This window comes from Pelobates fuscus, chromosome 6 (assembly GCF_036172605.1).
Source record: "Pelobates fuscus isolate aPelFus1 chromosome 6, aPelFus1.pri, whole genome shotgun sequence".
In the NCBI taxonomy this organism is placed as follows: domain Eukaryota; kingdom Metazoa; phylum Chordata; class Amphibia; order Anura; family Pelobatidae; genus Pelobates; species Pelobates fuscus.
The window spans coordinates 229,815,469-229,842,858 of record NC_086322.1 but is presented as its reverse complement, the minus strand read 5'-3'; the positions used below and the strand labels follow the sequence as shown (position 1 = coordinate 229,842,858).

The 27,390-nt window shown below is 39.8% G+C and overlaps 1 protein-coding gene across 2 annotated transcripts in view; it reads left to right on the top strand.

The window, feature by feature from the left end:
* BMP2K (BMP2 inducible kinase) overlaps positions 1 to 27,390 on the top strand; it is a 157,569-nt gene that overhangs the window by 104,827 nt on the left and 25,352 nt on the right. Inside the window, exons 4-11 of one of the 2 annotated variants that reach the window (XM_063458811.1) lie at positions 284 to 426; positions 2,426 to 2,547; positions 16,364 to 16,445; positions 20,315 to 20,447; positions 21,714 to 21,817; positions 23,467 to 23,546; positions 23,863 to 24,023; positions 25,114 to 25,295. In XM_063458811.1, coding sequence (XP_063314881.1) covers positions 284 to 426; positions 2,426 to 2,547; positions 16,364 to 16,445; positions 20,315 to 20,447; positions 21,714 to 21,817; positions 23,467 to 23,546; positions 23,863 to 24,023; positions 25,114 to 25,295 — 1,007 coding nt within the window. Of the gene's footprint in view, positions 1 to 283; positions 427 to 2,425; positions 2,548 to 16,363; positions 16,446 to 20,314; positions 20,448 to 21,713; positions 21,818 to 23,466; positions 23,547 to 23,862; positions 24,024 to 25,110; positions 25,296 to 27,390 lie in introns of both variants that reach the window. The other variant, XM_063458809.1, reaches the window with a different exon arrangement.

Sequence of the window (27,390 nt, the reverse complement as noted above, 5' to 3'; positions counted from 1 at the left end):
GTTGGGCGGAAAACCACAAAACAAGATGGTATGGTGGAGTGAATTCCTGGTTATTGGGAGCCAAAGGCTTAGTATAAGAGGTGACTGAAGCTCACAAAAGTACTCAGATGTAAACAATTCTTCAGCTGATTAATAATTTTTTATATTACTCATGTCAAAGGAACTTATTGCATCAGTCGAAGAATGATAAAAGGAAAAATCCTGCAAGATCCATGACGAGGTTTAAGCATATGGTTGGATTCAGTGTATTAAAAGATATCTATAAATTTTTTTTGTCTTCTAGCTGGACAAGTTGTGAATCAGATGAATCAGAAACTCCAGTCTGGTTTCACTGAACCAGAAGTTTTACGGATATTCTGCGACACTTGTGAGGCAGTAGCCAGACTTCATCAGTGTAAAACGCCAATTGTCCACCGAGATTTGAAGGTAAGTATTTGTTATGGTTTGTTATAAATTTATTTCTGTGTCTGGTACACTTCCTACCATGCATGATGCGCATTTAAATGTATCTCCAACTTACATAGATGTTGGTCTGTATAGTGGCCACATAGTGGACGTAAAACTCCCTTTAACTATATAGTGGCATCTTCTATTCATTTTTTAAAATCCATATATATTACTAATACGTTTACAAGTATTTCAAAGATGAAAATCCTTCTTTTACCTATTTTGCAATTTTTTAAAATTATGTTTTTCACTAAATCAGCATAATATGAAATATTTTTTTAGAATTTATATTCCATAAGTTTTTAGCAAGTAATAATACATTTTCATTCATCAAATGCATTTTCCCACTTCTATTAGTTGATTAAAATTGTGCATATACCTATGTAGTTTGATTAGCGTTTTATCATCAGACCAGAAACACAGTCCACTCCATTCGTATTTAGTAGCAGAACAGCTACTGTTCACCCTTTACAACCATAAAGCAGTGCAGATCTTGACACCTTTTTGTGGGATTTTACGTGTCTTTGTTTTTGTAAATGCCCCTAAAATTATTTATTACGGATTTAGCTTTTTTTGTAATATGGAATAAAATGTAACTCTTTACTGCAACAAAAAGACCCGTGAGTGCCCATATGTATTTTGGTTTGTGATGTATATATTGCTGTCATTGGGTCCAGGGCAAGTAAGCATATGAAGACTTGAAGATCTGGTGAAAGTGAGTGCCATTTCATCCTGTGTAACCCTGTCTCAGTCATATGCTATGAGCCCGAACAGAGCAAATCTGTACATTTTACTTTAAAAATATATTTATATGATGGGTTATGTTGGCATACCAATCTGTTCTTTAACCCTTTAACAATGTTAGGAAGTGTCAGTATGTCTTAACTGTACTGGACTTTAATGCTGTTAAATGATATTGACAGGTCCTGCAGTTTGGTGCAAACAATCCCTGCTCACACCAAGGAGTCCCAGGTATCAATGAATACCTGGCGCTCTCCTCTATCAATTGAGACATTTGTAGTGGCCCCTGACTGACAGATGACCTATTTATAGTGTGTAAAGAGAGCGCTGTATACAGAGTATAAAATCTCCTTAGATGACAATGCAATGTTAAATCCCTGCTTACACCAGGAAACAAGGTGTCTATAGATATTTGGGGGTGCCCTCGGTCAGTTGGAGCCATTTCAGAGGGCCCAGACTAACTGATCCCACTCAGCTGTGATATTTCTGGGATGCAGACTAGTGAATAAAGACCTCCAGGGATTGAACAGACCCTGAAGGGATCTTCCTGCATGTCCCCAAGCAGGTTGTAAAAGCATGCTCCATTCAGTAATACAGGAAAATCTTCCTGTAATCCTGAAAAAAGCCAATACTTGGTGGCAACATACCACTCTACGCCCTTTCTGTCCTTTAATATTCAGTTTAAAATATGTTTAGGGGCACTTAAAGAGAAACCCTTACATTATGACAGCATAAACAAGAACTTGGACAGTTACCCTTAAGGGGTTAAAGAAAAACTGTACATTTCCAGGATTTTGTAACATTACGTTTACTTATCCCATATTTAGAAAATATGTGTTTGTGAAGTCTAAAAGATAAAATATAATGCAGTCAACCACACTGTTGTATTTAACTTTAATGTGGAACTGGACACCTCCATCTTGGCTTATAAATATTTCCCTTTTCTCATCTTACGTCCAGTTAAGTAGTGTAAAGAGTTAACACAAGTAATAGTGTTTTCCAGGGCTCAAGGCTGTATGAAAATGCCAAAGCTAAATAAACAGGACATTCCATGGTGCCAGTTTTTTAGGGACCAAACTGACATGACATCAAATTGTAACCAGCAGCTTTACGATGATCATTGCTACTTATCAATACTGCGTTATATTTGTGTTCTCTCTCGTGTTTCCTGTACACTTTAATCAACACATCCATAAACATTTTGAATGATTTTATTTTGTTTTTGTTTTGCTTTCAGGTTGAGAACATATTACTAAATAACAATGGGAACTACGTATTGTGCGATTTTGGTAGTGCTACAAACAGATTTCTAAATCCACAGAGAGACGGTGTTAACGTTGTGGAAGAAGAAATTAAAAAGTAAGTACCTTTGTATATTTTTATTTTCTCCATATCAGCAGATGTTGGATATTTTACTTGAGTGCATGTAAATGTGCAAATTCACTTTTCATAATGTTCATTAAGATGCAGTGAGCAATGCCAATGTCACATAGTAGATAACATTTGAAATGTAAGACTTGCTTCCGAAAATGCACAATTCAGCCTTCTTCTTCTTTCCTCCTCTGGTGTCTATGAATAGTGTTGCTGTATTTATGTATTTTACATTAAAGCAACTAAAGCAATCTATGTTTTATTCATTAGGTGTCTTACAATATATGCTATTTTTCAATTTCTTCATAGTAGTTTATAAAATATAAAAATCTTTAAGAACAAATCTAGTGTACTCTTGTTAATTTGAAACCTGCCTGTCAATAAGCTGCAGCTGTTAGGTCTATGTGTACTTCAGAGAATAAAAATCTTATATATATCTCATTATGCTACCAATTTCTTTCAAGCATAGACTAGCTAGCTCATAAACAGGAGGTTTAAGGAAAAACTGTATTTTTCTATTTATTTTTTTTCCATTTTTACTTGCTTGCTTACAGTAGACACTAATAATTTGAGCTATGTCCATTTCCTTAAAAGGACACTCCCAGGACAATAAGCACTACAGCACACTTTAGTAGTTTGGACGTGTGAAGTGCTTTGGACCCTCCGTGGATAGGTAGTCAAACAATTTTCAAATTCCGTAGCCATCCAATTTGGAAAGAATCATACTTAATAATAAAGAATTTACATTATTTTATCATCAGTGTGTGTGTACGGTGCAGGCTGTGAACACCACAGATTTTGTTAGAACACTCTAAAACCGCTAGACAGAAAACCAAGGGTGGCACCACAGTTTTCTGTTTAGCTGAATGACCTTTAGTGGTATTGGTGTTTAGAGTGCCCCATTAATTGGAGTCGCAGTAGATTAACGAAGGATAGATGATGTAAAACTAGCTTAATTTTGCTCTATGAAGAGGTGAGTAAAATACAGATCAGAATGTTTCAGTGAATACAATTTACTCTACAAATAGAAAACTAAATGAGCACAATAAATTAATTGGAAGCAGTTACAAAGAAGGGTGCAGAAAGATAGGAAGGGAAAGAGCCAGAAAATAATCTCTCTCTGTTGTTCTTCGTAATTGCTTGTGCTGCCCAGTCGGCCAGTGCTTCATTCTTGTAACGAGTATATACCCCTACACGCAGGATCCAGCCAAACAGAAGACAGCACAGAGGAGAGATACGTCTACCGGACCTTAGAGTGGCCGGACTCGACGTAAAGGAGAAGTACAGAGTCAGGAGCGATCCGAGGTCAAGGGCACAAAGAGACAGCGTAAACGAGAACTAGCCGGGGTCTGGTACACAGGAATCAGCAAGCCGGCAAACAGTACAGACAAGGATAAAGCGAAAACGAAGTCAGAATACAAAGCCAAGGTCAAGTACGGAGAAACACAACTGAATACAACAAGCACTAAAGGGAACTGTAGCAGAAACCACGATAGGGCAAGGAACTAAGGGAAAAGGGTAAGTATAAGTAGCCTTCAAACTAATGTGATTGGCTCCTGTCACTTCCACTCCCCCAACAGGTAAGTGTATGGGGTGATTGGCATGACAGGAGCCAATGGGAGCCTTTTTGCAATTTAGGCTCCCACTGTCTCTTTAAGAGCGCGCCCGAGATTCGCGGCGCGCTCTTAGCTGCAGGCGGGACACGTGACCGCTTCTCGCGGTCACTGCCCGCCTTCCTGTTTGAGCAGTCGGATGAGCCGCGCGCGGCTCGTGCAGCCGCAGGACCGCGCGCGGCTTGAAGAGAGGACCGCGTCCGGCCCCCGGATAAGGTAAGTACCGCTACAGTACACCCCCCTGAGGACACGCCCTCCGGGCGGGCAGGACCAGGCCTGGCAGGAAAACGCGAATGGAAAGAACGTACAAGGCGGGGAGCATGAACAGCATCCGCAGAAATCCAACTGCGCTCCTCAGGCCCATAACCCTTCCAATGTACCAAGTACTGAAGCCGACCCCTGAGGAAACGAGAGTCAATAACAGCAGACACTTCGAACTCCTCATGACCCTCCACAGAGACAGGAGGGGGAGGGGGAGTATGCCGGGTATAGCGGTTGCGTACGTAAGGCTTCAACAACGAGGTGTGAAATACATTGGGTATACGCAGATTCTTAGGCAGACCCAAAGCATAAGAAACGGGATTAACCTTATGTATAATGCGATAAGGACCAATGAAGCGGGGAGCCAATTTCATAGAAGGCACCCGGAGGCGAATATTCCGTGTGGAAAGCAAAACCCTGTCCCCCACAACATAGGAAGGAGCCGCTCTGCGATGCTTGTCAGCCTGAGCCTTCTGGCGGGCAGCAGAGTCCACCAAAGAACGCTGAACCTGCTCCCAAGTATTACGCAAACCAGCCAAATGCTCATCCAGAACTGGCATGCCCTGTGAGGAGAATGCAGCCGGAAGAACAACGGGATGCTGGCCATAGACAACGTAAAAAGGGCTTTTGCCGGAAGAATCATGAGTGGCATTATTCCGAGCAAATTCAGCCCAAGGAAGCAGGTCAGACCAATTGTCCTGATGGTGAGACACAAAACAACGGAGGTACTGCTCCAGAGACTGGTTGGCACGTTCAGCAGCTCCATTAGACTGGGGATGGTAAGCGGAAGAAAATGAGAGGGAAATACCCATCTCCGAACAAAAGGCTTTCCAGAACCTGGAAATAAATTGGCTACCCCTATCGGATACAATAGATAAGGGAATACCATGTAATCGAAACACTTCTTTAGCGAAGATAAGAGCCAGTTCCTTGGAACTTGCGAAGAGACACAAAGTGAGCCATTTTGGAAAACCGATCTACTATCATTAGGATGACTGTGTTACCATTCGAAGGGGGTAATTCAACAATAAAATCCATTGATAGATTAGACCAAGGTCTCTCGGGAATGGGTAACGGATGCAACAGCCCACAAGGAACTCTACGAGAGGTTTTCATACATGCACAAGTAGAACAAGCACTTATATAGTCAGTAACATCCTTACGTAAGGTATCCCACCAGAAATACCGAGAAACGGCTGACACTGTTTTGGAAATACCAGGATGTCCAGCAGTCTTAGTATCGTGATACAGTGACAGAATATCCCGTCTCTCGGGAACGTCAACGAACAATTTATCATTAGGCCTCTCGCTAGGTGCCATGCTCTGTTTCGCTTGTATGGCCTGCAAGAGGGACGAGGAAATAGACAATATAGTAGTTGCTATTATCCTGTCTGGGGGAATGACAGGAGTGACATCAATCTCCTGTTTGTCAATAGTCTCGAATTGTCTGGACAGAGCGTCAGCTTTAGTGTTCCGGTCACCTGGCCTATAGGTTATTATATAATTAAAATGAGACAAGAACAGTGACCACCTAGCCTGCCTGGAAGACAATCTTTTAGCTTCGCTAAGGTAGGACAGGTTCTTATGATCCGTAAATATGAGGATGGGATCCTTAGTGCCTTCTAACAAATGTCTCCATTCTTTGAGTGCTAAAATGATAGCAAGGAGTTCGCGATTACCCACATCATAATTCCTTTCTGCTTTGGACATTTGTTTAGAAAAGAAGCCACAAGGATGCAATGGCTTGTCAGGAGACTCTCTTTGGGATAAGACAGCACCTACCCCTATATCGGAAGCATCAACCTCAAGTATATATGGCAATGAGGGGACAGGATGCTGTAAAATAGGGGCAGAGGCGAACGTAGTCTTAAGAAAGTCAAAAGCCTGAAGTGCCTCAGTAGACCAGACACGTGTATTGCCATCCTTTTTAGTCATACGAGTAATAGGCGCTACTATAGACGAAAAACCTTTGATAAAACGTCTATAATAATTAGAGAAACCCAGAAAACGCTGGATGGCTTTCAGACCTTGCGGCAGAGGCCATTCTATGACCGCAGCGAGCTTCTGGGGATCCATCCGAAAACCCTCAGCGGAAATCAAATACCCTAAAAACTGGACCTCGGATTGGTCGAATAGACATTTTTCTAATTTGCAATAAAGACCATTAGCAAGAAGGGTCTTCAGAACTGTCGTAACATGTCTGTGATGAGTGTGAATGTCTGTAGAATATATTAAAATGTCATCCAAGTACACAATAACAAATGAGTGAATAAAGTCCCTTAAGACATCATTAATAAATTCTTGGAACACTGCTGGGGCATTGCAAAGCCCAAATGGCATGACGGTATACTCATAATGACCTGACCGAGTGTTAAAGGCTGTCTTCCATTCGTGGTCCTTTTTTATACGTATCAAATTGTATGCTCCTCTAAGATCTAATTTGGTGAATACCGTAGCATGTTTGAGCCTGTCAAACAATTCTGTTATTAATGGTATAGGGTAAGCATTTTTGATGGTGATTTTATTAAGACCTCTATAATCAATGCAAGGTCTTAAATCACCTTCTTTCTTCGATACAAAGAAGAACCCCGCTCCAGCCGGAGAAGAGGATCTCCTAATAAATCCCTTTTCTAATGATTCTTTAATGTACTCCTCCATGACACGGTTTTCTTGAACCGATGGGGGTACACCCTGCCCTTGGGAGGTATAGTACCAGGCAACAAATCAATAGCACAATCATAGGGTCTGTGAGGCGGTAATTTGTCAGCCTCTCTTTTATCAAAGACAGTCTTTAAAGTTAAATACTGAGAGGGTATAGCCGTAGATAAAGGAGGAACAGTAGGAACGTTAATAGAATTCACAGGCGTGACTTCAATAGTACATGACTCATGGCAGGCTTCACTCCATGATTTTATCTGCCCTGTCTCCCAGTCAAAAATGGGATTGTGGGCACGTAACCATGGATACCCTAACACCAACTGTGAAGAGGGAGAGGTGATGACCTGGAACCGAATGGTTTCATAGTGTAGAACCCCTGTGTACATGTGTAGCGGTGCAGTCTCGTGAGCAACAACTGGAGATATCAATGGTCTACCATCTATGGCCTCAACGGCCAAGGGTATCTCCTTCTCCCTGATGGGAATATTGTTTTTCTTTACAAAACCAGAGTCTATAAAATTCTCAGCTGCCCCAGAGTCAACCAGGGCGTATATGTTTTCAACTATACAACTCTCTCCCATATGTAAAGAAACAGGGAGAAGCAGTCGGTTAGGAGGCAATGTAGGAGACTTAGAAATCACACCCAAGGCCAGTCCCCTATAAGGTCTTAGGTGCGAGAGTTTTCCGGGAGCAGAGGACACTCCTTTACCATATGTTCTCTCCTACCACAATATAGGCAGAGTCCCTCCCTTCTCCTATGTAATTTTTCATTATCAGAGAGTTTGGCAACCCCTAATTGCATTGGCTCCTCTTCAGATACTTTTACACTCTCCGGTGGATTAACTCTGGGGTGAATAGGCGTAACAAAACGTCTATTCCTGTTCTTGGTGTAGAGCCTGTCCCGAATCCTATTATCTATATCGATGAGGTAGTCAATAAGGTCCTCTAAGGCAACAGGAAGCTCCTTAGCTGCTACCTCATCCAATATAGAATCTGATAAGCCTTCCATGAAGGCAGTAGTTAACCCATTATTGGTCCAATCGACCTGTGAGGCAAGGGTACGAAACTGTATAGCGTAATCAGCCACAGACCTAGAACCCTGTTTAACCCTCATTAATGCTCTAGCGGCATTCTTAGACCTTTTCATAGTGTCAAAAGTTCTGCGAAAAGCTGTTAGGAAACTGTGAAAGTTATGCACCATAGGTCCATTAGCCTCCCAAATAGGGTTTGCCCATTCAAGTGCTTTGTCGGTAAGTTGGTGCATAAAGAACCCAACTTTGGACCTCTCTGTGGGAAATGAACGTGGATACATTTCAAAATGAAACTCTATTTGGTTAATGAACCCTCTGCATGTCTTAGAATCCCCTCCATACCTAGGAGGAGGCGTTAAATGTGCTGCAGCATTAGGCATAGTCGATACTTCAGGAAGCAGGGGTGTAGGAGGGTTAGGTGCGGTTGCTGGAATGGTTCTAGCTAAGAGCGTCTGGAGAGCCTGAGCTATTTGATCCATACGGTGATCCTGCTCTACAAATCTAGCCTCATGGGTCGCCATCTGTTGAGCTAAATCTGCGGGGTCCATGGCCCTATCGTAATGTAACGAGTATATACCCCTACACGCAGGATCCAGCCAAACAGAAGACAGCACAGAGGAGAGATACGTCTACCGGACCTTAGAGTGGCCGGACTCGACGTAAAGGAGAAGTACAGAGTCAGGAGCGATCCGAGGTCAAGGGCACAAAGAGACAGCGTAAACGAGAACTAGCCGGGGTCTGGTACACAGGAATCAGCAAGCCGGCAAACAGTACAGACAAGGATAAAGCGAAAACGAAGTCAGAATACAAAGCCAAGGTCAAGTACGGAGAAACACAACTGAATACAACAAGCACTAAAGGGAACTGTAGCAGAAACCACGATAGGGCAAGGAACTAAGGGAAAAGGGTAAGTATAAGTAGCCTTCAAACTAATGTGATTGGCTCCTGTCACTTCCACTCCCCCAACAGGTAAGTGTATGGGGTGATTGGCATGACAGGAGCCAATGGGAGCCTTTTTGCAATTTAGGCTCCCACTGTCTCTTTAAGAGCGCGCCCGAGATTCGCGGCGCGCTCTTAGCTGCAGGCGGGACACGTGACCGCTTCTCGCGGTCACTGCCCGCCTTCCTGTTTGAGCAGTCGGATGAGCCGCGCGCGGCTCGTGCAGCCGCAGGACCGCGCGCGGCTTGAAGAGAGGACCGCGGCCGGCCCCCGGATAAGGTAAGTACCGCTACAATTCTCCAGACCAGTTATTGTTGATTGCTGCGTGATGGGAACTGAATGTGCCCATCGAGGTGAAGAGAGCATATTCAATATGTTTATCAGGAGGCATGGCTCATTAAATCCCACCACTCTGGTAAGAGCAGTAACTACAGAGACGAATTTGCATCTCAAGTGCCTGTAGTCTAAGAATTCTGAGGTGCCTTCCTCCTACGTATCCCCTTGGTTCAAATTAAGTAGCACCTCTTGCCTATTGCTTGTAAAATATAACAAAATTACAGTGAAATTAGTAATATCAACTAGATGTAATGAAATCTAACACTATTGACATACATGCATGCATTTTTATCCTGTTTGAAGTGTGCATTATTGTGTTAATTAATTAGTTTAAAAGTGTGGGTACATCTGTGTATTTGTGTGTCAATGCACATGGATATAAAAGTTTGTGTATTTTGTATAATGCGTGGATGTTTTGTTCTTTTTGTTGACAAAGTAGTCTATTAATAGGAAGGGAAAAGTTAATAAGGGTTGGTGCTATGCATGATGCATAAATGTTGATCAAAGAGCAGCCCTACCTGTCATCAGGTACCCAGCTGGAATAATAACCTGGCCAAGAGAAGAACTGGTCACCATGGATGTCAAGAAAAGAAAACTACTCGCTATAAATGGAGAATTCCACCCGAAATCCAGCACCCAGAAACTGTACACCCCCAGAAGGAAGGACGTCGGGGCCTGATTGTAACATATTCATACTCCCCTTGTGCCGCTCAGCAGCTATGCGCCAGTATACCTGACTCCTGCAACATGTTGGTGGACGCCAGCCGCTGCAGATCCACTCCATTTTATAGCCCCACATCCGCCCACGGCAATGACGACGTCAACGTGCATGTGACGTCACGCAAAAGACGCACACGCACGTTCTGAGGTCAAGGGCCGGTTACGGCCAATCGGATCCGTAGGAGGCTTATTTAAACACATTTTTACTTCTTCTCATTGCCCTGTCATGGTTTCTCTTAGTAGGTTATCCGAGAGTGTGTTCCTGAGCGTTTATTTCTGGTTACTGACTTGGCTTCATTTTGACTTCCCTGTATTCAGGTATCTTTGACTTTTGGCTTTCCCTCATCGTTGTGTCTCCTTTTCTGTCCCTGACCTCGGCAAGTATTCTGACTATTCTCTGGTGCATTAAGTCCGGCCATTCTAAGGCCCAGTAAGACGTTTCCTTTAGTCCTAGGTGTGATATAATTCTTCTTTTTTTTTTATAATTCTTTATTTTTCATGTGCAAAAAGTTTACATCAAGCGTGCATAGCCACGACAGCATCTGCAGGCAATTTGCATAATATTTCAAGTCGTAGTTGTTGTCAAGACAGCACATATATTTTTTAAAATTAACATAAGGTTAACAGGTCAGTAAACATTGGTGATTAATAGTTTAGCATGCTAGGTTAAACGAGTAAATAATAAAGCTAGTTGCACTGGAGCTTAGACATGTATTGCGTTACATTAATTGGTAAGACAGCTTTTACGCTTAAAGGACCACTCTAGGTACCCAGACCACTTCAGCTTAATGAAGTGGGATGGGTGCCAGGTCCAGCTAGGGTTAACTAATTTTTTTATAAACATAGCAGTTTCAGAGAAACTGCTATGTTTATCAATTAGTTAAGCCTTCCCCTTTTTCCTCTAGTGGCTGTCTCACTGACAGCTGCTAGAGGCGCTTGCGTGATTCTCACTGTGAAAATCACAGTGAGAGCACGCAAGCGTCCATAGGAAAGCATTATGAATGCTTTCCTATGCGACCGGCTGAATGCGCGCGCAGCTCTTGCCGCGCGTGCGCATTCAGCCGACGGGGACAATCGGAGGCGGAGAGGAGGAGGAGAGCTCCCCGCCCAGCGCTGGAAAAAGGTAAGTTTTAACCCTTTTCCCCTTTCCAGAGCCGGGCGGGAGGGGGTCCCTGAGGGTGGGGGCACCCTCAGGGCACTCTAGTGCCAGGAAAACGAGTATGCTTTCCTGGCACTAGAGTGGTCCTTTAAGTTTTGGTTACACATTGTTAACTGCAGGAATAGGCTAGCAGGCCCCCCGCTGATTTTTACAGGTTTAAATTTGAATTCGAGGTGTCCCTCTGTCTATGACTAACTAATTAGAGAATGCATGGGTGGTTACAGATATTAGCAGTGAAGCTCTATGACAGAAGCTCCTCGAGAGGAGATGTACCAGCATATTAAGAGCGACTATTGCTGATTAAATAATAAACATTCAGTAAGCAGTACTTATGGTACAAGGCATGATGTGAGGTGAAAGTCCGGCAGGAATGAGACATGTCTGCTAGTCCTCAATCTGCAGCCTATTCATCCGATCCCTTTTGGTTGCGAGATGCAGTCCCCGAGAGCCACTGTCTCCGGCTTGGGAGAATCATATGGCAGGCTTAGTGTTGTCTGTTTGGTGCTTCCAGGTGGCGTCAGTGGTTTGGGATGCAGGTACTGCTAAAGCTTCAAAGCAGGTCGTGGCTGGGAGCAGGGATTTAGGTGTGTGGCTATTCGGCTGTGTTGATTCCCAACTGCATCGGAATACTGGCATGTAGCTTTGCGACCCGGAGAGTGCGGTCGTCTCCGCCGCCGTCTTTGTCGAGCTCCCTTAACCCTGAGAACCACGTGTTTGCGATGGGAGCGTGGGTGCGGTGGTTGGGCTTGTGGCTCCTGGAGGGCATCTGCTTGCTGGCGCTCACGAATCTTGCGCTCCAGCCGTCTCCAGAAAGCTGAGAAGATTGCATCCAGTTTGTCCTCCAGCTCATGATGGGTGTCTCTGGGGTCCGGGGGCCACGCGTTTGCCGCCATTTTAGGTGAGTCACAGGAGGTTCTAGTAGCTCTAGTGGCTTGTGCTCTCCCAGTTGCCTCCGAGGCTTGGACTGGGATAACCCCTGCCGGTCCGAGGGGGGGTGACGGGGCTCTTGCGTGGGAACAGATGCTTTGGTGCGCTGCTGGATCGGGAGATCGGCCGCCTCTCCCGTCCCAAGCTTGCTAGGCCGCCACCGTGGGCCGCAGCCTGCCACCTGGAATTCTCGCTTGCGGGAAACACTCGAGTCCGGTATCGAATGATTCACCAGGGCGCCCCCAGTAAGGGTAGCACACCCCGGCGTTAATTCAGGCATGAGATCTGCTGGTGTTTCCCTGTAAACAGCCTGTGTCAGGCCCCGCCCTCCCGGTGTGATATAATTTTGTGTGCTGGATTTACTAGTAATCCTGACACTGATGAGTGTCAAGGCCACAGTCCTGGATAAAACACAGAGCATCCACAAGTACATCATGAAGATGGCTCCCAAAGATGAACTGCTAAGGGAATGCCTGAAACCTCAGCAGATAAAGGATGCAGAAAAAGAGGAGGTTCCTTGGCAAGACAAACCTCTCCATGGGGTGTACCACCGGGAAATAGTGGATGTTGCTCACATGAGAAAGTCCTACCAGTGGTTGGAAAAGACAGGACTAAAAGACAGCACTAAGGCACTAATCCTAGCAACACAGGAACAGGCAGTCAGCACCAGATTAATAGAAGCTGGAATCTATCATACCATGCAAGACCCAAGGTGCAGACTGTGCAAAGAGGCCAGGAACAGCATACACAGAGAGACACAACCAAGTTGCTGGGATTGTGTACCGAAACATCTGCACAGAATATGGATTGGACCTGCCTAAGTCCAGATGGGAGATACCACAAAGGGTAGTTGAGAATGACAGGGCTACGATCCTGTGGGACTTCAAGATCCAGACAGACAAGCAAGTGCTGGCCAACCAACCCGACATCGTTGTGGTAGACAAGGAACAGAAGACTGCAGTCGTGGTGAATGTGGCAATACCCAGTGACTATAACATCAGGAAGAAGGAACATGAGAAGGTGGAGAAATACCAAGGACTGAAAGAAGAACTAGAAAGGATGTGGAAAGTAAAGGCATTAGTAGTCCCAGTTGTGATAGGAGCACTCGGGGCTGTGACTCCCAAGTTGGGGGGAGTGGCTTCAACAGATTCCAGGTAGGACATCTGAGTTCGCTGTCCAGAAGAGTGCAGTTCTAGGAACAGCTAAAATACTGAGCAGAACCCTCAAACTCACAGGTCTCTGATGGAGGACCCGAGAATGAGGAATAAACATACAACCCAGGAGGGATGAGATAATATATATATATATGATGAGATTATATATATATATATTATCTCATCCCTATATATATATACACATACATTGACTGACTAGCCACAGGTGAAGTAAATAGCATCAATTATATTGTTACAAGGGCACCTGTATAGGGTTGGCATATATTAGGCAGCATATTTTAATACAGAACAGGTAGGCACACTTGACCAACAGCCATATAAGAAAAATCTATGCAAAACCATAGAAATTAGGGTGCTCACTCTGAAGACTTATTTTCCAAGGCCATAGATAAGTAATCTATAATAATGAATGAGGAACACAACCAAAAAAACCACTTTGTCTTATGTATTTCTCCTACCAACCATTGACAAGTTTTGTCACATCCCTAGCTTTCGCTAGCGATGCATTGTTTCGTTCACCTCAAGACAATATCCATGGAGGGCCCCGCAATCTTGCACGATTCTCCATTGACATTAGTGATATTTTCTTCATGTATGTACGAGAGTACAGCACTGACATGACTCCTGACAGATGAAATGCTGAAAAGGTTAAGAAAGAAATTGGAAGATGGACAGCGCCCGCTGGGGACAGCATCTGGTGAATATACCTTATCTGCAATGCATCCCAGGGCTTCCATACACTAAGCAGCGATGTGACCATTGGGGATCTTTGTAAAAATATGAAAATAATCCAGAAACTGACCGTCGCTTTAACCACTTTTGTTTTAATTTGTTTCCCAACAATACATGATGTAGAGGTACTTTTATGATGTTCATTTTAAGATATTACACTTGAGTCCGTATTTTGTTTCCTGAGAACACTTAGTTGCCATTCAGTCATAGGTATCAATTCTCTTATTCTTCTGAAATTGCCCTTCTTAAAATTAAGCATTTTAGTCTTGCTCATATGGTGTTAAATGTTGATCAGTTCTAATTTTGCATCCAATAAGCTTTACATTCTGAATATTTCTTTTTAAACTGTTTGTTTCACTCCGTGTTCGTGACTAGCCTGTGAATTATTTCCTTGGACAATTGTCTGAAAATTGGAAACACATTTGCGTCGTCAAACATCACCGTCTGTGACAGATTGTCTTCTTCATGTCACACAATGCTTAAGTTGTATTTGATGAGTGTTTATAATGGAATCTTTATTTGGAGAAATTTCTATGTAAGGGCTGGAAAGTGTTCCGAAGCAACTGGCTCATTTAGTGTTTGATAACCTTTTTAAACCCATTTTTGTTTTTGTGACCGAAATAGAACCTGTTTAATTACCTAGCATAGGAAAAGACAAACTAAAATGATAGTTACAGTCACAACAAGCTGTGTTTCTTTTGAAATGTGCGGTAGTCATAGAACTGGAACTAATACAGAAGAACACCAAATAGGCTCTTGGTTCTCATCACCGCAATACTGTTACTTAATATAAGCCATTTGTAAGAGCATAATTTCCCCCCTTGATAAAAATATTGTACAATGTAAAATACCTGCAAACTGCAGTAAACTTGAACATACTAGCTTCTGAGATTACAATATTACTGAAGATGCTTAATTTAACAAACTGTCTTTATTTATTTATTAGCAGGTACCCTGCTCCTCTCTGCAGTAAATACAATTTCATCACCGACCATAAAAAATAGGATCGGATAAGGCAATTTTGTGGCTAAATTTCTAAAAAAAAAACAAATCTATAAATGCTTGCATATAGTGCTGATATAATTAGTGTTAATGAAATATTAAACATCTAAAAACCCAATGCAGCCTCTCATGTATATAAATGGGATAAATGGCAACACACAGATTTTAATCTGAGTGCGTGCCACATGTGGGGAAAAAACAAAAATGGGACAAATTTGTACATATCAATATTCAAATACAGTTAAAACATTTAATATCCATGCATTCCTATAATATAAATTACATCAAAATTATATATAAAACATCTTAATAGCTTAGTTTACTCACCTCCAAAATTTGAAAGCACTCAAAGATGATGTTGGCTGTCTTAACAATTCTTGAGATTGGGTATCCCTGGCAGTGTAGCAGTGGTTAGTGTTGGGGTAAGAAGGGTTAGGAATAGAAGCAAGCCCTGTAATTATTAATTTATCACTCTATCTATATACATGGTTGGAGTAATGTTGTAGGGCTCTTGTCTGCTGCCTTTGCAAGCCCCTCCCCCTTCTATATCCGCCCAAACATTCTGTGGCTGTCCAATCACAGACTTCCTAATGCAGCTCAATGAGACGTCTTTCAGAAGCAGGTGCTCTGGGAAATTAAGGCCTCTTGCGTTTAGCTCCACTGGGCTAACCAAACCAGGACGTAATATTACCTGTTGCCTGCTTGAAAGCCAGGGGGTTGTAACCAGGTTAATTTATAAAAGTGTACATTTCTATTGACATCTGAACTTTTTGCAAAATGAAAAAGATAAGACACACTCTTGACACATAGTGCACATGTGCCTTAGGAGTCTGGAGTGTCCCTTTAATCAAAATATGAAAACATACATATATACAACAAATCATATGATATAATGAATATAATTACAATTCTTCTGTGCTGGAATCTAATGTCAAATCTTACAGTTCCTCTTAAAGTGTGTTTACATTGGATGGTTCTATTTTAATCCGCTTTTTGAATTTACTGTAAATGAAAAGTTATATTGTTCTTTAGAGGTCATGCCAGTTTTAAACCACTTTCTATTTCTGTGGTACAACATCACCCCCTTCATTTGATCTCTTTCAAAGGCTTGGACCTTTATTCTTTGTTTACTGGCATACACTACTAACAAAACACTATGTAATTATGGTGAGCAGAGGGAGAACATTGGACAGCTTTTTCAGAGTTTTATAGAATCCGTCACCAACATGATAAATGTGATCTTCTTTGCAGATATACAACTCTGTCATACAGAGCCCCAGAAATGATCAACCTTTATGGAGGCAAGCCAATTACCACTAAAGCCGATATCTGGGTAAGACACAGATCATATTAATATAAATGAAAACCATTTTGCACTGATGACAGGACTATGATGGCTCAAACCGCGCTATGCTATTTTAAGCTTTGTCTTTCATTTTTCACTGATTTATGTAAAATTAGCTTCAGGACTTTGAGCATGTACCACTGCAGCCATCTTTCACTCTGTCTGAACACCTCATACAGAATTAAGTCCTTACATAATGAATTGAAAAATAGGAGGATTCTGGAGTTTTCTATAAAGCGGACTCCAGATATATGTAACAAAGTATGGTATGGTAAAGCAAATGCAGAAGAAAAAAAAATGTGTAGCGTTTTTAATTTTTATTTGTCTCTGATATATTGCAGTCTAGTGAAAGTGCATTAAACTATCTGAAATAATGACACTCACATTTAATCTATTAATAACCCGTTTATGAATAGAGCTCCTAGTATAACACTTACCACCTCAAAAATTATAATAATTGTATACTTCTGACTTATCTTTTTTCATTTATTTATAAAGTTTTCTATTATTTTCAATTGGTTTCTAGCTCTGGAGCTGGTATTTGACTTGTACTACTTATATTTCAGTGTATGTGTTACAGTGGCAAAAAATAGACTTTTTAGCCACAAACTAGACATATTGTTTTCTTTCCTCGTATTAGAGTTTTTTTGTGGTTTTTTTTTTGCTTCTCAAATGTTTAAACATTTTGTCTAAACAATTGCAATTTCTATGTCAATTCTGCATGGAAATAATTCCTTAAAAGTGATTGTTTTCTTGCTTATCACACTCCATCTATCTTGACAAAATGACCTTCTGTCATCACTGGCTAAATTGTATATTTTGCCCATCTCTACCATTTTGACCAAAATCTGTTTGTCACTGCAAGTTACTCATCCTATAAATCTGCCTCTCAGTGTTTTTGGAGTTTTAGGAGTGTTTTTTTTTTGTACTGTGGATTATTATTTTGTAATGTTCTGGTGAGAGCTGCTTTCGATAGTAGAAGTGTGCATTTCACTCATATAAACTAGTCACAGCCATTAACTTGCAGTGTCTTATTGTGACAAAGGAACACTGTCTGAAGCAGCTATTAAATGTTACAAATATAAAGTGTAATTGTGTATAACAACATGACATTGAATGGGGTGTTTTGAACCTTGGGTGGCCTAGATCAGTTGTCTCCAACCCAGTCCTCACGGACCACCAACAGTCCAGGTTGTGTCAGTATCTCTATTGGAATAAAACCAGGAAATACATAAATCCTGGACTGTTGCTGGTAAAATGAGGACTGGTTTGCAATCCACTGTCATAGATGACCTATGTGAGATGCATAATTCTTAAAAGACATTGGATATTACATATTCAGGAAAGACTGACTGTATGGTTAATCATTTTTCTTTCTTTTTTTTCTCTCTGCAATTTGACAAATGTTGTGCACAAATACATACTTCATGTTACGCTAAGCATAATGTTATATGATAGCACTATCCATGAGTCGCAGTATGACAAGATTACGCTTAATAGCATATGTACAGAATTGTATGCATGTATTGGTGCATTAACAGATCTTATATTTTATTATTTTTATAAACCTATTTTATAATGGCTGTGTGTTTATTTATGTTAATAAATACACATTTGATATATAGTCCTTTAAACTTGTAATTGAGTTAACATACAACCAAAACAACACTTTCTATTTTGTGCTTCTCCAATTTCTTCCTGGACGTGTAATACAATTGAATCAAGCTTATTTTGATTTTTGTATTTGCTCTCCTTCCTTACATGGTAAATGCTTAATTTAAACTGCACTTGAATCTGGCACAGTTTCGTATACAGCTGGACTGAGCTCAGTTCGTGCCGTGTGTAGAGACCTTTCCCTGATTCCACTTCTCCCAGAGCTTCATGCAGAATGTGCAGTCCTTATACTGTAACAGGCTTAATTACTACACTACATTGAATAATCGATCAAGCAAGAATAATAGTTTGGGCGGGGGGGGGGGGGACTTTTTTAGAAGCATGAGATTGCGGACTGCATCTACAGAGTCCTTTATTTGACACAAAGACAAGGTTTAGAACAAAATAACACAATGGAAGCAGGTTACATCATTCCCTGACACTTATTTGATTTCCTGTGTTATTCTAATTAGTGATTATTTCTAACTGAACAAGACAGATTCAATTCCTATTGTCTCTTTCTTCTTTTTTTTTTTTTTATCTTATCGTACGTTTGCTTATGCAGTAAATGACAGTAGCTTTTACAGAAAGCATATAAAGAGAGAAAAACAGGTGTTGCAAGGTTTACAGTCTTATCTGTCAATATAATTTTTTTCAATGACATCAGCACTGATAAAAAGCACAATTTAAGAGGCATTTATGGGGAACGGACAAAAGCTTAATAGCTATCAATACTCCTCCCTTTGGCTGCACCCTGCCCTATCGTAGGCTGAGAGCATTTGTGTGGGAAGCTGCTCCAATCAATTTACGCAGTGGGCTTCCCAATTCTCATAGTGCCCCACACTCTAGGGATTGTGGGATGCTGATTATGTGATTTGGAGGTTGGGCAGGTCAAGCTGCTGCTTATTGAGAAAGTGATCTTCAGGTGAGTTTATCTTTTTATCTGACATTTCCTGGGAATTTTATTAGATCAGTGTATGCCTAGAGGTAAGCCTAACTGAAGATGAATGTGCCATCCACATATTTTGACCAAAATATATGCAGATTAGCCAGAAAAAGGATTATACAGAAAAAGGCTTTCCCACTCAGAAAGTCACAAAGGACTTGCCTTGCATTTTGATTCTAGATTGCTCCAGAAATGACAATGTTGCAGGTTCACAGGATAATCTATAAAGAACTGTATAATTGATTTGTGTCTATTATACCTTTGTTTGGCTTATTTTTTTATTCTTTTTTAGTGGTAATCTAGATGTGGACTTCTTACTTCCTGTGTCTAGATGTGGCATTAGCCATTCCTTACTAAAAATCGATACTGCGACTCGGACCCGTCAGTGTACCAAGGATCAGTATAAATTGCAGTTATAGGTTCATTCTGTAATGGCGCAATCCTCTTGAGTAGAAACAACCAATTGCACAAGCAACAAAACCACATCTTAATTAAGTGGGTTTAGTGCAAAGACCCTCTCCTTTTTTTGTAACTGTAAAACTTTGTCTTTTTTTTTTTTTTTTTTACATATGCATTGTCTGATTGATAACTTTTTTATTGTGAATGCAAGATATAATTGACATGTCATGCATGGTAGCATCGATAAGAAAACAAATAGAGTACAACAACACTGTTAATAGTGCATATGAAATATTGTACATTCACTTTACTCTGATAACTTTTAATTATGTCTTCATGTTTGGCATTGCTGAGCACTGTGAATGCTTCTCATAAAGAAGCATTGGATACAATGAGTTGGCTGAGTGTGACACAGTTATTCACACTAAACTATTTTAAACTAAATTTTTAAAATCACTTTATATTCACTTTCTCACAGTTGAGTGAATAACACTGACCGTTAATCATTTACTCATGAGCACTGCAACAGTATATTTGACTGAGCTGATGATATGTAAATTACCAAACAAGTAATGTATATTGTAAATGAGGTTAATCTAGACAGTGACTGTCCACAGCTCTCAGTCAGAGCAGGGGTGCCCAAAAGGTAGATCCCCAGATGTTGTAAAACGACAACTCCCATGATGCTTTGCATGCCTTTAGAATGACAAAGCATCATGGAAGCTGTAGTTTTAAAACCTCTTGGGATCTACTTTTTGGGTGATATTATTCATTACAAAACACAAATCTGTATGTATCATCCTTATTTACATAACCAGTATTCATGTTGTAAGCTTATGGGAGTCCATTTGTTTTTTAGGCCCTTGGATGCCTGCTATACAAGCTGTGTTTCTTTAGCCTTCCCTTTGGTGAAAGCCAGGTTGCTATTTGTGACGGAAGTTTCACCATTCCAGATCATTCCCGCTTTGACCACAAGTTGCACTGTTTAATCAGTAAGTAAAACAGCCTAAAGCATTTTTATTTTGTTTGTTTTTGAACAATGTGACATAGCTCTAGTCGGAATTTGTTTGATGAGTTGTTAACATTTGCCACAATATAAAAGGCCTCCCAAGGACATAATAATGCATATTTTGGTATTTTTCCGACTATGCTTTGTGGTTGTTGCATAAACACTAGACACTCTTTAACCCAGTTAATCCCACTAATGTTTTGTTTAAATCTTTATAACTTTCATTTCAAAGTGGTAGTTTAAAGGAACATTAAAGGCACCCAGGCCATATTATCTCAATGAAGTGGTCTGGTAGCAGTGGCCCTTTAGTTTTATCCCTACAATCTAAAACTTTGCCATTAGAACGTATGACAATGTTATGACTGCAGGTTTAAATACAGCTCTAGTGGATATCTTCCTGACAACCACTAGAGGTGCTTCAGTCGAATGACCGTTTCAGACTCCGTAAATCAATCAATTGCTGCTCAAAGAGAGTGCATGCACACTAGACTCCCAAGATTTCCCTGTGTCGAAGAAATGGATTGGCTGAGATAATCAGTCAATGTTTGTATTCCTAAGGCTGTAGTGTTCATGTAATGGAATTACACAATTTAGGACACAATATTAAAATTTAACAATTTATCTGAATACCTATTTTTCTAATTCTCATGTTTGTTTGTTTTTCTTACAGTTTTTAAATTGTCTGTCAATTCAGTTCAGTGAATAAACAGTTTTGCAGTAATATGCACAAAAAATAGCAATATTTTCTGTATAAATTAAAATTGAAAAGGTTTGTGCCCCCTCCCTCCCCAAGTTTTTTTTCTAAAGATAAAAGCTTTACAAACTACTCACATTGACTGTGTTGGGCGTTCTCCATTATCAGGCGTTAAGGGTGAGAAGTAGCATCCAGTGGACCCCCAGGTAAGAAGTCAAAGCATTCTAAAATCATTTGACTCCTTACAGTGAGGACAAGGGGTGGTTTGAGTGTTTCTTTAATATTCTTCTTTTCCACACCGAGCACTGATTTAAGGTCTGTTTTGTTGTGACAATGTTGGTATATACATCGGTTATACTTGGTGATTTCACTAAATAGTTTTGAATTCAAAATTAATTTGTATGACTTGATATACATTTTTTGTTGGTTCATGTTCTAGATTTACTGTAGTAAATATGTTGCTTGAAAACCATGCACTCGCCTTTCTAACAGTGAGTTACTCAAGCAATCTATCCGTATACTAACTATTGACCTCTCTGTTCTGAATAATTTCAGGGTACATGCTTGAACCTGATCAGGAACGAAGACCGGACATTTACCAAGTATCATATTTTGCCTTCAGACTAGCTAAAAAGGATTGCCCAGTACCCAATATGCTTGTAAGTGTTTACTGTAGTACGCACATTAAATAGAAATATAATAGCAATCTAATCCCGCTCATGTCTGAGAATCATCATTGAATACTACTGAATTAGCTCGTTTTCACAGATCATGAAGTTCTTCCCAAACTGTTCCCATAGAATGCAGTCAGTCTTCATAATGAATTATTGATTACCTATTATCATTGTGTGCAGGTTCAAATCAATATAGTTCCACATTAAAATAGAGAAAATATAACAAATAGCGTAACAACACAAAAAAAGTAGGAAATTAATAATTGTGCCAATTTTCAACTCACATAGGTAGAAACTAGTACAACTTGGTACAAAGCTGTTGGTGTCTTACTGTAGTTTCACCACACATTCTGCTTCTGAATGAGTAAATTTTCTGGATGGCATCCTGAACACAGTAAACAAAAAAACTAAAAATAGTGTTAGTATTGTACAAAAGAAGCAAATAAATGTGGCAATGATGAAACATACTCATATGGCCTAGAGCCTATGTACCGTACATTGGTTGTTTTTTTATTTTTTTTACAAAGCAATGTGCCAAATGTGTTGTTTTGTTTTTTTTAAATGTGATTTCTTTATTTTCGTTGCGTTTTCCATCACTTTGTAAAAAAAAAAGTGATAATCTCCTTGGACATTAAATGTTTAGGGAACAAAAATTGATTTTCTTTCAAATGTGTCTGTATAATATATTTAGAATCTTGAAATGCTTCTTTACTCGTATTTTCTATTTTTGTAAAATCTAAATGATTTAAACCTTTTAAAACATTGTTTTAGGGTGGTATGATTAAAAACTTGATCTGTTAAATTAAAAATACCTTCATTTGACACTACTATTTCTTTTTTTATTTTGTTTTCTTTGTTGGGCTAATCTTCCTCCTCTACTTCTCCCTGTTTTATGATAAACCATGTTTACTCTTTCTTTCTTTCTTGCTCTCTCTCTTTTTCGCTCTCTCTCTTTTTCTCTATCCCTCTCTCTCTCTTTTTTTCTCTATCCCTCTCTCTCTCTCTTTCTCTCTCTCTCTTTTTCTCTATCCCTCTCTCTCTCTCATTCCCTCTATTTTACTCTCTAATTCTCTCTGTATCATCATAGGATCATAGGCAAAGAGTTGTCAATGTATATTGCTAAAGCTTTTAGCTCACATCAGCACACGGTCATCAAGAATATAGGGTTATAAGTGCCATCCATATTTAGGAAAAATTCTTATTGCAAGAGCAGTAGCAGTGCCTCAGGGATTCCTCATTTTGATAAAAAAAATGGTTGGATCCAGGTTCCAGCAGCTTAGTAGCGAACCAAGTCACTACAATAGCATGTAGTGGTAGAGTGCCCCTTTAAAGGACCTCCTGTTTGTCTGCTGTGGAAGTACCACTTCTTCATTAGCAATATCAGTTTCATTCTTCTTTGAGCGTGTCAGCTTACTTGGGGATTACACCCACAACCTATTAGCATCATAATCACTAGAACAGCAAGTACACTGCCATCTTAAGTCTCCACTTATTATTTATGGGCTATACCACCATCAAATGAAAAAATATTCACAACTTTATTTTACGTATTAATGTTCAATATAAATAATAGGATTTAATTCTATAATGTTATGATGTATGATGTAATCTGATGTATTCTGCTTATTTTGAAGAATTCTCCACTTCCACCTGCGCTTCCAGAACCGATGACAGCCAGTGAGGCAGCTTCCAAAAAGAATCAAATAAAAACCAGGTAACTTTCCCAGAACAATACCTTAACATGTGCAATAGCCTTACTGCTTACTAAGGGAGTTAGCACCACCTTGCACCACCTTGTGAAGCCTTTGGATTTTGATTATGAATACTCCCAAGGGACTATGGATCCCTTCCATGCTGCCCCAGGGGTGGGAGCAGCCACTATTTGGTTTCCTTAGTGCAACAGTACCTTTGGAATTGGACACAAAACAGTAGTAATTAAATGTTGTTGTTTTTTCTTTATATAACAACTGAGTGTGGAAAAAATGAAGGGGAAAGAATAATTTCTATAATTTTTAAAATTTGCATTCTAGAATAACAGATGCCCTTGGGCCTACAGAAACATCAATCACGCCAAGACAGAGACCAAAGGGATTTGCTGGTACAGCCACAACAAAGGTGCTTCCAATCCAAAGTTCAGCCACCCCGGTAAAGATGCCCATGCAGAATGTTCCAAGTCGCCAAAGCCATAATGGTAATATTAATAAACAGATTGATAAAAATGCACTTTATCTTGATTGCGAGCACACTAACTCTGGCTGCGATAGTTTCCATTAGTCTAGTACAAATTTCCACATGAATTCATCCAACCCAGCCAGTCTTGTCTCCCAGTGTTTCAGATGATCATGTAGGTGATGGAAGTGCACTCAACCCTTCGTCCTGGAATCCTGGGTGCTGTACTGGACAAGTCCCAGTACCAAAGGGGACCAAATGTGAAATTTGAATATAGAGAATAATCCAGGCACTCCAATGAATTCCAAACAAGGCAGTTTTTATTGGAACCAGAGAATAGAAAGCAACGTTTCAACCCCTTAGGGTTGACAAAGACCCTAAGGGGTTGAAACATTGCTTTCTGTTCTCTGGTTCCAATAAAAACTGCCTTGTTTGGAATTCATTGGAGTGCCTGGATCATTCTCTATATTCAGTGTTTCAAATGATGGCAAAACTCTAAATTATCCATCTCATTTCTATTTTAAGACACAGAACCCTTTCCCCCTATATTAGTGTTCATCCTTTCTGAGTGCTGAGCAATATAAAGCTCCATAACTTTAAAACTCACTGCAGTGTCAGTGAAAACTGCAGAGACAGTGTTTTTTGAATTAATTTTTTGTAAAAATATGTTCTGGTTTTCTTTTGAAAAACTTACATAAAGTGGACCAGCCATCATTCTGGAACTCACTAGAATTGTATCTCTAAAAAAAACCAAACTGCTTACAGATGTGCTCATTAAAATATTCTTCACTGAAATTGTCCCTGGGTAATGTAGAGAGCTTAATGCACAATTACTCAAAGCACCTATAGAGCAATGCTAGTTTAGCACTTCTAACTGGCATATCATAAAGTTTATATGTTTATTTCATTGAAATATTACTGCACAACATAATTCCTCTATATATTAATTGTCAGTTTTTAGGGCACAATTAAAGCTAGAAGACTATTCAAAGTGCAAAAAATGCAATTTTTTTAGGACGTGTAAAATCTTGCCCACAGCAATTTAACCTTGAAAGTGTAAAAAACAAAAGGTATGAACAGGAATAAATATGAATATAATCCTCTTCCAGCAGCAACATCGGCACCAACGCCTGGTAATGGCCAAGAACCGCGAGGAACTCAGGAGAGCATCCAATTATCTCCACAACAGTACAAAGCATGGCAGCAGTATGGAGACACTGGATTACAGACTCTGCGCTTTCTATATCTCCAACAACACAACCAGCAACTACTCCGGGAAGCCTTGACCCAACAGGTGTGTCTTTTTTTTAAATCAGACAACAGTACAGTTTAATATTTTCTCTATCTCCACACATTCTTCTAGACTGTGCTCCTGCCACCTAAAAAAAGTAACTTCTTGCTGATTGCTAAATCAGTAGAGCCATCTTTCTTTTTGGGGGCTGTGTAAAGCTTACCTTTATAAACATCCAAGGGCTTATTGGCAGAACCACAATTCATATCACCTATTGTACAATTTAGTGTGTGAAAGTCCACAGGTAGATTTCCAATGTCATTGAACTATAGATACATTTCATTATCTGTAAACCATAGTTTTTAAAGAGTGTGGGAGTTGAAGTTTAGTAGCATGTGGCACTGCCTCTATTGACTGCTCACCATGTGCTAAAGCAGCTGGAGCTTAATTTAGATTTTGTTTTTCCTGACAGGTAGGTTGTAGAACATGGGGCATTGTTGATACTTTTACATATACCAGGTTATGAAGATAACACTAGAAATGCTTTGTCATTCACTATGTTTTATGTTAGTTGGATAAATGTCAGATATTTGCCTTGAAGAACCAGTTAATGCCCATGTCACAGAATGGATTCCCCATTAACTATCACAATGATTTCCTTGAGACAATAAAGTGTATATTTGTAATGTGCATAATTTACCTAATATTTTCATGTTTATAACATTCTCAACATTAAATAAAAAACAAAATAAAAGTGCAGCCTGTGACACTCATAAGTAAACTATACAATATAAGCTCACATGATCCAGAGCCAAAGGACTGTTGGCTTTATGTTTTATAAGGTTCTGTGTTTTCAGGCAACACAACTGCTATCCTTCAATATACAGATATGGATTGATGGGTTATTGAGAATATGTGTAAGAAATCCACACATGTAGTTCAGTAGAACTGATTCTGTGCAATCCGATCGGTTGTTAGGGGATGGTGTCCTTATGAGAAACACATCCCTGCAATGCCAATATTAGACACTGGTCTATTAATTTTAAAATATACGGTACTTACATTTATTACACACACAGAATAAAAATATGAAATTAAATCCTGTGTAGTAATTATATCCAGCCTGGAGCATATATTGAGTATGTCATGAGATATTTTACTATATATAGTATCAGTTCCTATACTAGGATATTTATTTATTAATTTATTTCATTTTTATTAGCAAAACTGTAATACAATAAAACCAGATATATAAAATTATTTAAAATCACATGTTGGCTATGAAGAATTCTGATGTGTCAGTACACACTCATACTATTTTGGGGGGTACATATATTTGAAATGGCAAATGTCAATACACTGTCACAGTTTATTTGTAAGCATTACATATACATTAATTATTTGTATATATTATATATATTTATATTTTAACGTTTTACATGTCACTGGACATGTAGCCACTAGATGGAGTTAGTATACTGTTTATTCTAGTGTATAGCATTTACATTGTACTAGCTACAATTTAGACATTTAACCACTAGATGGCATTTGAACACTATATTTTTTTTTGTGCTTTATTTTCTTAACTTATTTACACCTGCACCTGTTTTATGCTGATTTTGTTTCATTAAATGTGTAGCATAAATACACATTTATTTGCATTTCACTGGGGTTCTGGAGACATCCATTATTTAGCCTTTGGTCTCATGGTTTATTTTATTTATTGTTAACAGTTATATAGTGCCAAATTTCACAATGCTTTACAACTGTATAAGTGGGATACTTAGAGGTAAAGAAACCCCTGCTTAATGAGTTTACAGCCTATGCAGATATGAGGTAGGCAATATATATAAAATGATCAGCCACAGCATTAAAACCACCTGATTAATATTGTGTAGGACCCACTCCTGCTGCCAAAACAGCTCTGATGCATTTAGGCACCTCTGAACGTGTTCTGTGGTATCTGACACCAAGACATTAATAGCAGATCCCTTAAGTCCTGCAGATCGCCAGGTGGGACTTCCATGGATTGTATTTGTTGTACCAGCACATGACACAGTTGCACAATCAGATTGAGATCTGAGGAAGTTGGAGGCTAAGGCAACACCTTGAACTATTTGTCATCTTCCTCAAGCCATTCCTGAACAATGCTTGTGTT